Genomic DNA, 15,283 nt, shown 5'->3' on the forward strand with positions numbered 1-15,283 from the left:
CACACACACACACCTGTCTTTGTCTCAGAATTAAATAATTACAATAGTATTTGTGACAGCATGTCTCTTAAAGGGACAGTTCACCCAAAAATGTAAATTCTGTCATCATTTATTCCCCCTCAAGTTGTTCCAAACCTTTATGAATCTCTTTCTTCTTTTAAACACAAAAGAAGATATTTTGAAGAATGTTGATAACCAGAGGAAAACTGTAACTTATACTATGGAAGTCAATGCTAACCGTCAACTGTCTGGTTATTAACATTCTTTATTTTTGACTTTATCACAATTGTAAACAGTATCTTAGAATTTATACATTAGTTCTCACAATTTATACTTTTTTTCCGGCTATTTATCAGAATTGCGACTATTTCTCAGAATCTATTTTTCACAATTAAGTCTTTATCTCTCACAATAGGACTTATTTCACAATTATGAGTTGTACTTTTTACTCTGAAGTGGAAACTGGCTTTAACAGATCTCTGTACCTTAAAGCACGCAGACTTAAATTTAGTAGAAAGCCTCAGGTTGACTTTAATACGCAGTGAGCGAGAGGAATTTTGGGTGAAAAATGTAAATGCACAGAGAGCTAAAACCTTTGGGGGGATTGGCCAGATAGAGAACACATAGTCAGACATGTTATTCAGAGATGACCTTTCACTAAACACTGCCTGCTGTTCCCCAGGCACTGAGAGAAAAAGATGGAGGAAGAGAAAGAGAGGAAGTGAAGCTAGAAAGATAGAGCCACTGCATCAACAACACACAGAGACACACACACACATGCAACACTTAATATTAATATTAAGGATGTTCAGATCGCCTCCATACTCACATATGTGCACTAAATGACCCATATTCTAATACTGCAAACAGTCAAATTACTAATCCAAATGATATTAGCCGGCGCAAATATCTCAATGTCAAGATGTTTAATGTACCTAAACAGCATTTTGGGGAGTCATAAGCGCATTTTAAGTCGCCTGATTCCACACACATTTCCACAGACAAGCCAAAGCTGCTCAAAAATTTTTGTGTTCTATAAAGTTGGCTAAAAATGTTGTGTTCTAATGCAACCAAGGGGCGGGACCCACTAGGGGGCCTCAGCACACTTCCTAGGGGACCAAAAGATGGGTTAATCTGTTAACTGTCAGTGTCCCACTCACATATTTTAGTAATCATCATAAATTAGTTATCATTCATAAGATAAAACACTCAAAATTCATCATGTAAACACAAACATTGCGTTATCATAGAAAAGGTACTTTAATGTTTAGCGGGCTTCTTCCCCTAGTGGGCGGTGTCATGTTTTATCGTGCAAACATTACTGCACAGATTTATAATCAAATCGTGATAAAACATCATTGGAAAGGTCTGAGACTCATGGTTACATATTTGGTGACTATTTTCTGATAGAAGTGATATTGTGACAAAAATCTATTAATTTGTGACAGGAGAATGCATAAAAAAAATCAATGGAATGTGGGTGTCACCCGGTGGCTATTTTTGGTATAGCGCCTAAACAAAATCTCATAGGAACTAACATTTTTGTGATATCAACTTCAAATTTGGAACACAACTTATGGCTTTGATTTCTTAGCAAATTTTAGAGTGCAATTTATTTAGTAAAATATAGATTGTGTTAAAAATATATCAAATATTTAGTACAGTACATTTGCTTTACAGTAAACCATTCAACAGTTTACTTTTTTTTATTTAAAGCTTTAAAGGGGTGATATAATGCCCTTTTCACAAGATGTAAAATAAGTCTTTGATGTCCCCACAGTGTATATGTGAAGTTTTAGCTCAAAATACCCCACAGATAATTTTATACAGCAAGTTAAAATTTACACTTTTTGAGGGTGAGCAAAAACCATAGACTGTAAAAAAAATATGGACGTAGTGTCCGTGACGTCACCCGTAGGTTTCTGAAGACTGTTTTTGAAGCCTAAAGTGGGCGTGGCCGACCGTCGCCATCTTGGCAGCGCGTCACTCCCGAATTTATTTATTTTTACAGTCAGACAATGAGCTGAGGTAATGTGACGGCTAACAGACAGCAGACAAACGGCTAATGATGACTAATGACCACAGCAGCGGGAATACACCTGTCACTCAAAAGTGGACACACCCTTAACTATGCAGAAATTTAAGGCTTAATATAATTTAAACGGATGAGTTATAAAAAGATTCACTCCCCTCACAGTTGTCATGAAGGGCAAAATTAGCTGTATAGACCAAAGCCACTTTTTGCTCCAGGCTGTAAACATGTTTTTTTTCTGTTGTAAAGTTGGGCATTTCACCATGGGGGAGATGCAGATTTGACTCACTTTTGCAGCCAGCCTCAAGCGGCCAGTTGATGAATTGCCATTGAATTCACTTCCGTGATGGTTTCAAGAGAGAGACAGGGAGGTTGCCGCTTGGCAAAAACGCACCGTTTTGTGTCTGTTCCTTTAAATGCAAACGAGCTGCTGCTTAAGGCACAGAGGGCGGAGCTTCAACAGCTCATGTCCTTTTACCTCACACCAACATGCACTGAAAATCTCTAAAACTTTTAGCCTTTTATGTTCAAACCGGAGTCAGACAATGATGGAGAGACCGAAGAAGTGACAACATGTAGAATGCAACAGGACATTTCTGAATGGTTAGTAGATGAATTTATGTTGCTTATGTGTAGTTATCTTCTAGTCATTGATTAGCATATTCTGTCTTGATAATCTATAAATCGTGTTCTGGGGCGGGGTTTATGTAAATTCTAGGGTTGGTGATGTCACTAACCCGAATTTCTTTAAAAGCAAATATCTCCCTTTGCTCTGAACTTTGAGCATTGTAACTTTGCAGATGTTGTTTATGCTCAAACAGCAACATTGCACACTAACTAAAGTTAGAAAAGTGAAATCATAATCAACCACCCCTTTAAATTAAGCTAAACAGCTAGAAATATGATCTAAAGTGATATAATATTTCTTACTTTTTATTTGCTCCCTCAACAACTCTATTTTTATTTAAGCATCAGGATTCAAATGGTCTTGGGAAACCTATAATAATAATGTATTAAAATGACATGTATTTATAATAAATAATAGTTTAATATATTTAAATTACATTAAGTTTGTAACCGTTGTGTTCCTGTTTAGTCTTATTAGTCACATGTGTTTTGTTTTCCCGCCACTTATCCGTTGCCATGTCTACCATCATTAGTTCATCATCATCACCTGTGTCTTGTCAATCACCTTCATCTGTGTCACCTGGTTTATGTTCATCAGTGTCTGTATTTAGTTCCCTCTGTTCAGTCAGTCTTGGTCTGTTCTCGTCTATGTAACGTTTCAACCTGTGTGTGTATCCTGCCATTTTGTATCGCTTGAGTAATATTTGTAAGTAAACACTTTGTATTAGAGCCTGCTGCCTTCCTCGTCGTCGTCGTCGTCGTCTTCTTCTGCCTGCACACACCCTGACAAAGTTATTTTATCATGTCACTCCTAGTTTGGAGTCAAAAATGTCCAAAAATGCTGTCTAGCTAGGCTGCTCACTCATTTTAAAAACAGCCACTGTCTAAAGTGCCTCAATGGAGAGCTGATGGGAAGCAGCAGTTGATTGAGAGAAGCAGGTCTGTATCACTTCCTGATGTCTGTTATCGCTCTCTAAAGATATTTCCAAATGCTCAGCATCAGGAGACTGACTGTCAAACGGAAGCGATGTCTCCTGACAGAATAAAGACTAAAAGGTTATTCATTCAGAATATTTTACCATCCAACCTGAGAGGGATGAGGGAGACGTGATAGACAAGCGCTGAACGTTTAGTCAAATTTATTTGTGAGCATGTTAAAAACATATTAACTCAGAAATATAATTTGCTATAAGAGAGATCCCACCAAACCAAAATAGAAGAAAACATGACACCACAGAAGAAGGAAAAGAGTCTGGGTATGTGTTTGTTTGTGTGATCACGTTATTGGGCAGGACGTGTTCCAGACAGCCGTGAACCAGACTGATCCGGTGCCAAAGAGTGACTGGATTTACAGCAGTAACACATTAACACACATGAATCACACTCAATGTTTACTCAACTCTGTGTGTCGCTACTGAAAACACAGAAAAACACAAGCAAAACAGAAAAAATTAAATGCGCACCCAGTTTAAATTGGTTTTCGGGCCACAAGTTTTGCAATTATACATGACGTGCATCAAGTTTACAGTCAAATTTCAGGAAATGTCTAATTTGCATGTTTACGCTTTGTGAAAAATTTAGGCAACACATTCCAGCGTATTTCACGCTCAGAAAATAACCGAAAAAAGTCCATCCTGCACTACAAGAAACTACCCAGGCTTCAGACTACCACTCATACAACTCGTACAGTAAACCTTATTTTTGGCTTTGCGGTAATGTATCTATGCAAGCATGCAGGCCCAGTGAGCCGAGTGTCTCTTTATCAACTCTACCCAGAATTCCCAGGAGACTCATTTGACAATCAAGGCTGGTCTACTGTAATAGCATCTCCAGTCTTTAATACTGTCAGGCTGATAAGTCATTGCTAGTCGACACTGGCTCAGTGTCTTTGTCTCCAGTATCAAACCCAACAATATGCAACAGATGGTAGGAAGACACACACCATATACACCCACAACTAAAGATGAAAGACAAACCAGTGACACTTACTGTTTATATAATGAATAATAAAAACATACTGTCTGACTCTCACTGTAAAAAAAATCTGTAGAAATTACAGTATTACTGGCAGCTGCTTGCCAGTAACTTACTGTAGATTTAAATTGATGTTATTTACTGGCAACAGTTTGCTCAAAGTTAAATGAACATTAAACATTAACAAGTCTTTATCTTTACGGAATGAAACTAAAATAACAGCCTCATGCAAAGCATTCTGGGAACCAAAATCTGAAGGAAAAAAAAACAGAAAAAGGTTGATGAAGATTTCTGGTTCCCAGAATGCTTTGCATTAGATTGTTATTTTATAGTTTTATTCTGTAAAGACAAAGACTTGTTAATGTTTAATGTTAATTTAACTTTGAACAAACTGTTGCCAGTAAATAACATAAATTTAAATCTACAGTAAGTTACTGGCAAACAGCTGCATAACTACAGCAATTTTTTTTACAGTGCTGTTATCATTTCATAAATAATTGTAACCACAGTTAAAATTATAGACTATATATATATATATATATATATATATATATATATATATATATACTGTATATATTTACCCTGGAATTTGGCACAGATCATGCATTATAATCTATTTTTTTAATAATGCATTATAATAGTTATTATTTATAAATGCTGATTATTGGATGAATTTTATATATGAAGACACCAAATATTTTTAAACAACACAGTATTTGTTGTGCTGCATTTAATTAATGCCAATTTAAATAATAAAAAAATACTGTAATGCTACCATACAATCAGAAGAATCAGTAAAAAAAAAAAAGATAAAAATATATACAAATTTCAGCACACGATGGGCAAAATATGCATAACTGTCATGAATAAAAAAGATTAATTTTCTGTATGCCATTTTTTTAGGTAAAGCGTTACCAGAAAATATGACAGATAAAGTTTGCCAGAAAACACTACTCACTATACACTCAGCGTGTATATGAGGAGACAGATTTTCATTCCGAACAAATCCACTTGAGTTCACATGATGTATTTACGATTTCCTCTTGTTGGTAGGAAATTCCCAGGAGGACTCGAATGCTGCACAGCTTCATAGAAAGCGTTATTGTTTAAGTATTGCATTTATTCTGGAAAGTCAAATGTAACTGAAACCACAAACAGAGCAACACCATGCGAGAACAGTTTTGAACGAGTATTTTTCACAGATGGCCACTGGAAACATCAGTTGAATGAAAGTCTTAATCAGCTGCATGTTGTGTAATACTTCACTTATGGCAAATTAAAAGGCTAAATCAATATTATGCAGCAGAGTAACATTATGGCTTGCTTCCCGTACTCGGCTCTCAGTGGTAACCTTGAGACTCTGAGCGCAGCAGGACTTCATTTCTTTCTCACCCAGTCGCTTTCATCAGACCGGTTAAAGAATGATACCTTTCATATAAGACAACTGTGAATAGGCAATAAAAATGTGTGCTAAAAATAATGGACATCCATTTTTTGGTTTTACACAGGCACATGCACCTCCTGTCCCAGTGAAGTGAACTTCTTAACAGTCAAACATCTTCATACAGTGCATTTATGAAGCTTGAGATGTCTTTTGAACCTGTCCCTCACTTGACAGTTACTGTGAGAGAGTCACAGATAAATTAAAGAGCTCAGAGTGACAGACCTCCACTGTTTCTCCTCCCTTCCTCTTTCACTAAAAAAAAAAAAAAAAAACTCACAGCCAACAAGAGACTCCTGGAAGGTCAAGCCACCAAGAGATACACATAATTAACAAGTGTGAGGAATGTTAACTAAAGTTAAATGATGTTAATTGCTATTGAATGTTGGGGAAGCTAATGGGACACTCACTTAAGAGAAGACTACGTTTCGCCTTGGATTCAACAATGCTATTTTTTTTTTTTTTTAAGAAAATTGTATTTCATTCACATACACATAAACAATTATCAGAAAATGTTATTATTAGTGTAATATAATAATAGCATTATTACTATTAAATTACATTTAATATATATAACTGTTATACATTGTTATACATCTATTATTTTACATTATTTTAATTTATTTAAAATGAAATATATTATGAAAATTAATTATTATTATTAATTATTATTATATTCTTAATATTTTTATTTTATTATAATAAAATATTGTATTTGATGGATTTCTAAATATATATTAAAAACACTCAAACAAATAAAAGGGTTAGTCTATAATTAGCTTTATATAAAAACAATAGCAGTCTATTGTATGTCCTTATTTAGCCAAGTAACGTGCAGACGTGAGTCCGGGGCTCAGGTGGGGCTCTGTCATGCAGTAAATGTCTTTGAGTTTCTCTGAGGCATGAGAAGAAACCTGTGGAAACTAGTTTAACCCGGGTGCCCTCATGTGACAGAATCTCATGTGCACATGTAGGCCCCAACATGGGGAGCCATGCACACTCTCTTTCACATACAAACTCAAGGTAATGTATAAATCACAATATGAGCTGAAATTACATTTGAAACTCCCCTTGCACAAAGAAGTCAAGAATATTGTCAGCATTTCCATAACCATACAAATACATCCTTCAGAAAGCATGCCCTCATTATAGAGACTTGTTGAAGAATTAGATAGCCACTGCAACACACACCCACACACAGTACATAGCATTACCTGATACTGCTCATGCTGCCACCTGTCTCAGATCCCAGTTTGCATCGCTCCAGCTGAGTAGCCACTATCTGACGCTCCGCCTCCAGCTCTCGAGTTAATCTTTCAAACTGTAGTTCCTGGGGAAAGAAAAAGACAGATGGTCAGTTAACAAAATTCACTGAATGCCATTATGTCACTTATACAGTACTTGACTATTGAAATACAACATATTTTGATTAAAATTATACAGTGTTACACAAGTCTGTCCACAGTAACAGTTAAAACTAGAATTGTCCATTTTCTGAGAAAAATATGAGTGGCATTTAATTGTCCAAAAGCTGCCGTCATGATGCTAAAGTGTTCTTATGTATGTGCTAACGTGTTTATTAATTTTTGCTATGCCGTTGTTAGGGCTGGGTGGACAATACTGATTAATCAAGATTGGTCTTTTAGTCTAAGTTGTTTTTCAGTTGACGCATGAATAAAACTTCACCAAATATTATTTGTAGTGCGTCGGTGCTTTGTTACTTTTACTAAAAAACAAAGTCTCAGCTTTCAAATTCTGTCAATTTTATAACAAAGTTCAAGCAATAAATCCGTTTTTGACACTCTTTAATGTGGCGTGACACATGAACGCACATGGACTGATCATCTCTTCCTCTTTACTACTAGTTATAGCACAAAATCAACACGAATATCAAAAGGCATGTTTAAAGAAACAACTTACTGAAATATATATAAAAAAGTCACATAACGTTCCATTTACCTCAGAAAAGACATTCAACATCTGTAGCTCGTTAGTTAGCTAAAAAATAATTAGAGAGGAGATTGTTGCAAAATATATGCAAAATTCAGCATTATGATTCAGCAGAATCATGATTATCAGATGTATGTATAAAAAAATCTTTCATGAAAAGAATTATTGTTAAAAAATTTAAATTACAGCCATAATTTAAATGTTTATATTTCAACAACAAATTGGAGTAGAAACATAATTATATCATTAAATGTAAAAACTGAAAAATTCTGTGTGAAATTATGGTCTGGTATATCTGATTAGAAAAGATTGGATAACTTTTTAGAAAAGTAAGAGAACTTCTTCTGGATTATTTGAATTAACATACTAATACTAAGAGTTGGTTCCAATCCCTAACCCTATAAGCCTTAAGGAATAGTTCACTTTAAAATGAAAATTCTGTCATCATATACTCACCCTCATGTTGTTTCAAACCTGTATAAATTTCTTTCTTCTGCTGAACAACACAACATGAGGGTGAGTATATGATGGCAGAATTTTCATTTTAAAGTGAACTATTCCTTTAGCAAGAACCACTAATCACATTCAATGCCATTTTAAAAGTCTATATTCCTACAGGGGGCACATTCTGTTCTCTCCAGTAATTATATTGAGTTTAAAAACTTGTTATTTTGATCATATTAAACTCATTAAACTCATAGTCCCATTGACAATCTTCTTTAGAATTTGTGGAGCAACGTGCAAGCCAGCAATAAATCAAACGGGCAGACCTCCGGCCGGCCCTGAGAGATGATAATCACCTCTAACGCCCCAGCTGGGACCGAAAGTGCACTATCAGTAGATATAATCGCTTAGACGGCCAGCCCCAAGCTGCCCCCCTCCAAGACAACAGCGTTTCCACCAAACGAGAAGCCTTCAAAGAACTTCCAATTCCTCAAATAGACTCAAAGAAAGACTAAATAGCTGCATTACACAGTGTGCTAACCTGACGCGATAAGATTCCAGCAACAAGCAATTTATCTGTCCACACCAATAAATATGAGTCCTTTACATTAAATATGAGTCCAATAAATATCTTTAGGGGGCCCTGCAGAACACCCATCCCTTACCCCCAGCCAATCGTGAACAGACCGACCGAGGGGGGCCCATGGGGATATCCCTGCCCCAATTAATCAATATTGAATCTAACTGAATCAAATCAAAAACTTTTGAATAAAAATCGCAAAACTTTTTGCCTACATCATGTGAACAATCTGCCCATACAGGCTATTTTGAACAAATGTGCCTAAATCACATCAAAGGCTATACAGACGCTTAGATGTCTCTATAAATTAAAAGAACATATTGCGGTTGTCTTAAATGTGGTTGTCTTTCCTGAAACCCAGTGTATACGTGGCCGTTGGTCTTCTTAGCAGCATGAAAAATAAAACTTTTATTGAAATTGGGAATAGATTATATACAGAAAGCGATCAAAGAGTGACTGCTCCCTTTATAATGGCCGACGCTGTCAGTCACTTAAGATGCAGCGCGATTGGCTACAATGCTCAGCGCTGAAAATTGCATTGTAATTAGATACCTTTGACACTCTTCAGACTACAGAGCGTGAAAACACGCACGGGGCCGTTTGAAAGCCTATAGGTATTGAATTGAATCGAAATAGTCTTGGCTATTGGATCGGCAGTCTATTGATTCCCGACCCACACCAGAATCCAGAATCCAGTCGTTGTGTATCGTCGTTGTGGCTGGTTATGACAAAAACTCTGATTAACATAGAAAAGATAGCTTTTATCCCAAAGACCCCCTAAGTGTTTTATTCCTGCAGAGCAGAGAAACGGTCGAGAACATGGAGATGAGGATAAAATAGGAATTGAGAAAAAAAAAATCTGATGCTCCCCAGCAGGTGTTCTCGTCACCGGTACTGTTTTAATTACAGCTGGGCAGGAAGATCGATGGGGGCCTGATCCGTAACCACATGCATACAGGGATCGTACAATAGAAGGGTTTATTGATCCAGCTCTGAAAGCCATTTGTGGACTAAATTAGATGATGGTGTGTCCCACCAGCCCCTATTCCCAGACATCAGAATAACTCCTTATTCCTTTTCAATCCCCCAAACACCCCATTTTTTATCTGCACTTAATCACAAACAAGCTCACTGTCACCAAACAAACCAACAAACCACAAATGTGCTGCAAATTAATCTCCTTTCCTCTCTTTTTCTCACACCTTTCACACTTCTCCCATAGGATTTTTCTTTTCTCACATTTGTGCAGTTCAGGACACTGACGCATTAAAAGAGGATACAGACTGTGGAATACATCCAACCTACAGAGGAATACATTCTAAGTAATTAAATCTAAAGAATAATGACATTTGAATGCCTCATAGCTCTTATTCAAAATTCAAAAACAGTTGGTAAGTTTGTTCATTTGCGTAAATCAGCACAAACAATCAATCAATCCAAAACCTAATCAACAGTTTTGCGTTTGCAATATTCACGCATACAGCCCTTAAAGGGATAGTTCACCCAAATATGAAAATTCTGTTATTTACTATATGAACAAACCTATATGAATTTCTTTCTTCTGCTGAACACAAAAGAAGAGATTCTGAAGAGTGTTTGTTACCAAACAGTTATGGACCCCATTGACTTCCTGTATGAAAAAAAAACATACTATGGAAGTCAATAGTCTAAACATACTATGGAAGTCTATTTTGTGTTCAGCGGAAGAAAGTAATTCATACATGTTGGGAACAACTTGAGGGTGAGTAAATGATGAGAGAATTTTCATTTTTGGGTGAACTGTCCCTTTAAGGGGACACGGTGATGGGGAAAAAAACTGTGATAAAAGGAAGCATTCTATTTCAACGCTTGTGTGTTTACTCACAAAACATTTGTGTCCCCCCCGAGAATCTTTGCATTTAGCAGAACTTTTGCTTTCTCTCTCTCAATAGTTTGGTAAAAGAACACAAAAGTCTTGAGAGAGAGATAAAGCAAAATTTGCAAGCGAACGGCAAAGTAATTTTGTGTTCGCTCAAGAAAAGTTCACTCGCAAAAGGACTGAAGTAGTTTTTTCCTCCCACCTCTTATTATTTCCATCACCAAACATTTTCTGATATAATTAAATTATAGCAGTATGTCCCTTAAAATATTATTAAAAACACATATATTTAATTAAATATTGCTTTATATTATACATATGTTATATATAGTTGCATTGGAGCATGTACATAAACATCTAAAAAGATTTGTGGAAAAATAGATTTTTTTTACTGTATTTATTTTACTTCTTGCATTAAACAATGAATCTAGGCTACTTGGCAAAAATAGCTTTTTGGTTGCAATGATGGTTTTTTTTTTTTTTTATCCATTTAATTTATAAATATTAAAATTAGTGCTGTCAAATCCGTTAATCACATCTAACAAAAGTTTGTGCTTATATAATATATGTGTGTATTTATATATATTTGAATTTGTTCTTTATTTGTCATTGTTATAAATAACGACGAAATAACATCAGAGAATCCTACAATATAAGTGCAATAAAAAAGTCTACAAAGTGCAATCCGTTATATCTTACACCCTTTGTCTCACCAACTTAGTACCAGTTGACAGGGACATAAAGGTTAATGTCTTTAAGGTCTATAAGGTTAATATATATATATGTGTGTGTGTGTGTGTGTGTGTGTGTGTGTGTGTGTGTGTGTGTATTCACAGACATGAGCACACAAACACAATATGTGTGTACATATATATATATATATATATATATATATATATATATATATATATATATATATATATATATATATATATATATATATATACATACACACACTCACACATATATTATATAAACAAACTTTTATTATAGATGCGATTAATCACAATTAATCACTTTGACAGCACTAATTAAAAATAAAAATAAATATTCAAAAAAAAAGGAAAATATCTCCCAAGATGGCTTAAAGTTGTTATTATGGAACAATGTCACTATTAAAGAAGGTAAATTGATGTTGCAAACCACTAGTAGAGCGGCAACACCTGTTGATCAGAGTTCAAAGGAAATAAGTACAAATATATAAAAGAACTGACAGCTAATTGTGACTGAAATCTACCAGTTAAAACCAGTATAAGTAAGGCTGGAGAGCCAGCCAATGAGAATTAACATTATGACAGACATAACAAGATGCACAACACACGTCCACAAGAAAAAACAAAAAACAAAAAAAACAACTTTCATGAACACCATAACCAACATTAGCAAAGCATACATTTAAATACAGTTAAAGTTCAAAAACTCATCCTTTAAATCAGCAACATTCTTTCCACCTTCCCCATCACAGATCAGAAAAAAAGCCATACCTCGTCTCCTCCTCCCACACGCCAGAGCAAACAAGATCAACGTAAAGCCAGTCCGTCGACCATCCTTCCACTTACTCTTCCCATTAGAGAAATTCCTCAACTCATTACAGGCGCGGCCGGTCTGCCAGCCGCAGCTTCCGAACACCTCGCGCACAACACAGGCTCAGTCAGCCACAAAGGTTTCCATGGCAACAGAGGACCCAGCGCCCCCCTCTGGCATTATTTATGCAATGTTTCATCGCCGAACGTCCCGCCCACCGGCCAGGCTGCCAAACCGAGCCTCCCTCCAATCACTCTCCCGCCTGCCCCTTTTCACAGGACGATTTGTGCCCGCCACCTCAAAGACCGGGCAAGAATTTCGAGTGCCTTTGGGGTGAAACGCTAAATGCCTCTCTCCTCCATTCTTCCTCCCCCATCCATCCCTCGGCGCTCTGAAAAGCCTGAGAACTTTCACTGTCTGTTCCACATCAATACCAGCCTGGAAGTCGGCGTTCCTGAGAGAGCCGGAACGATTTATCTAAAGCGCTGTGTCGGAATATGTTTAAATACAATGGAGACCCAGGAGAGGCAGTGTGTATTATCGAAGAAAGAGGGATGCCAGAGCGTTTCGGTGGCCAAAACTTCTCCAGCCTTTTTATCTATTGAAAAGACACTATTTCACAGCATACGGCTAAATGACCTGTCTGGCTGCAGTTAAAGTAAATGAGAGATGGGACTGCATTTAACTAAGCCAATCTAAACATCATAAAAGCTGGGAGGTTCAGAGGTTTAGTTGCTGGAGCAACAAGCAGGGGAAATAAAGAGAGAGAGAGAGAGATGTTGCTGACCGCCTGCTCAATAGGGCCGGTCAGTGATGAAAGCTGATTGATAAAAGGTTACTCTCGCTGTTCTCATGCATACCAAGTGCGCTGTCAACCTCTCGTCTAATAGGCTTCTCTCTTCCTTCTGATCTGTCCATCCTTACAGATGAGCTGGAGATGATGGTCAGGAAAGATTCACGCCACTGCTGAACGTAAAGGGATCGAGGCATTCTTTATTAAGAATTAATTCACAATATAATGGTAGCAGTTATCGGTCAATATTAGAGATTTTTCTTTAATTTATCGGCCAGTATTGTGTATTTAATTGTGACTTTTAGATTACCATTGCTGACATCTAACACGCACTTAAAAGTTAGCCTTTAAAAACACTAAATTTAATAAAAATTACATAACTTTTTTTTATTTATATATATATATATTGGTCGTATGCCTAAATTCACACATTTAAAATTATTGGTTTTAGTTTGTAGGTTTTTTTTACACAAAATATAGAATTTTAATCTCAGTCATTTATCTGTTATCAGCCATAACTTGGTAATTATTATATATTTAATATAATATGCTATAATATTACATTATTTCATTATATATTTAATAGTATTCAGTATCATTAACACTACCATTCAAAAGTTTTGGGTCAGTATGATTATTTTATTTATTTATTTATTTTAAAATGGATGTATTAAATTTACCAAAAGTGACATTTTGCATTGTTGCAAAAAGATTTCTATTTAAAATAAATGCTGTTCTTTTGATCTCTCTATTCACCACAACATCCAGAAAATCTCTCTCTCTCTCTCTCTCTCTCTCTCTCTCTCTCTCTCTCTCTCTCTCTCTCTCTCTCTCTCTCTCTCTCTCTCTCTCTCTCTCTCTCTCTATATATATATATATATATCAACCTGTTCAAGTTGATATTCACCCTATATATATATTTTTTTTTTTTTTTTTTTTTTGTGTACCATACCATATCAAGTTATTAGAGTAATTTCTGAATTATCATGTGACACTGAAGACTAGAGTAATGATGCTGAAAAATTAGCTTTGCCATCACAGGAATAAATTATATATTAAAATATATTAAAATAGTAAATAGTTATTTTAAACTGTAATAATATTTCACACTATATTATGGTTTCTACAGCATTTTTTACCAAATAAATAGTTTTGGTAAGAATAAGCGATTTAAAAAAATAATAATTGACCCCAAACTTTTGAACGTTGGTGTATTTCATTTTTTCCATGTGGCTGCACATTCAGGTGAACAAAACACTGACTAAAACATGATGCTGAACCCACAACATACTACAAAAGCACACAATCTTTCTACGTACTTGACATCTCACAAATAAATCGTTCTTGTGTGGCCTCCTTTTGTGATATTGTGCAGCGATGGTTTCATTTGCACTGATCAGTTGGACAGGGAATATCCTATTTCATCCCCCCAGGGAAACCACCTGTATCCCCCACAGAATGAACAATAGGTCATGTGATCTGAGGCTGAGCAAACCCTTCCATCTCTCTCAGGTGACTGATGACAAGTCTGAGGTCATCTAACCTTGTGTTCACTCGCACATACAGTACCTACTGAAGGGTTGTCCTTGTCAGGCAACTTCATGTCAGGATTCAGAACACTGGCCTGTTTCATGTGATATTTAGCATGTCAAACCTGACGTTAAGTGCTTGAACTAACAGTCTGCTAGAAGAAGAGAAAAAACACAATTCTTGCCTTAAAAGCACCATTAATGACTCAGTTAAGGGAGTTTCGTCATACGATTTGAAATACTTTAAACATTTTAAACAATGGAAATTAGCTTTAAATTGTTTAAATGTCAAAGCATGATTGTCTTTTAACGTAATACTGTGTCTAGACAAAAGAAAATTAATGCTATGTAAATATCTAAAAATAGGCCAATCCAGATTAAAAAACAAATTGTCAACAAATATCATCCAATAACCAATATGATACAATATATCATTACTGTATGTCAATTTCAAAATCTACTAAAGACCTTGTCAATGGACATTTTCTGTTTTCAAATATCGTTCTTTAGTGAATTTATACTAAATATGAT

At 35.7% G+C, this 15,283-nt stretch overlaps 1 protein-coding gene across 4 annotated transcripts in view; it reads right to left on the reverse strand.

Moving 5' to 3' along the window:
- The window catches only part of ctnnd2a (catenin (cadherin-associated protein), delta 2a), a 282,577-nt gene that overhangs the window by 186,698 nt on the left and 80,596 nt on the right, over nucleotides 1-15,283 (reverse strand). For 2 of the 4 annotated variants that reach the window (XM_084102138.1, XM_084102137.1), the window contains exon 3: nucleotides 7,289-7,404. In XM_084102138.1, the coding sequence (XP_083958264.1) occupies nucleotides 7,289-7,404 (116 nt within the window). Of the gene's footprint in view, nucleotides 1-7,288; nucleotides 7,405-12,390; nucleotides 12,566-15,283 lie in introns of those variants that run through there. The other 2 variants (XM_084102140.1, XM_084102139.1) reach the window with 2 other exon arrangements.

Source organism: Abramis brama (assembly GCF_963993115.1).
Source record: "Abramis brama genome assembly, chromosome: 24".
Taxonomy (NCBI): Eukaryota; Metazoa; Chordata; class Actinopteri; order Cypriniformes; family Leuciscidae; genus Abramis; species Abramis brama.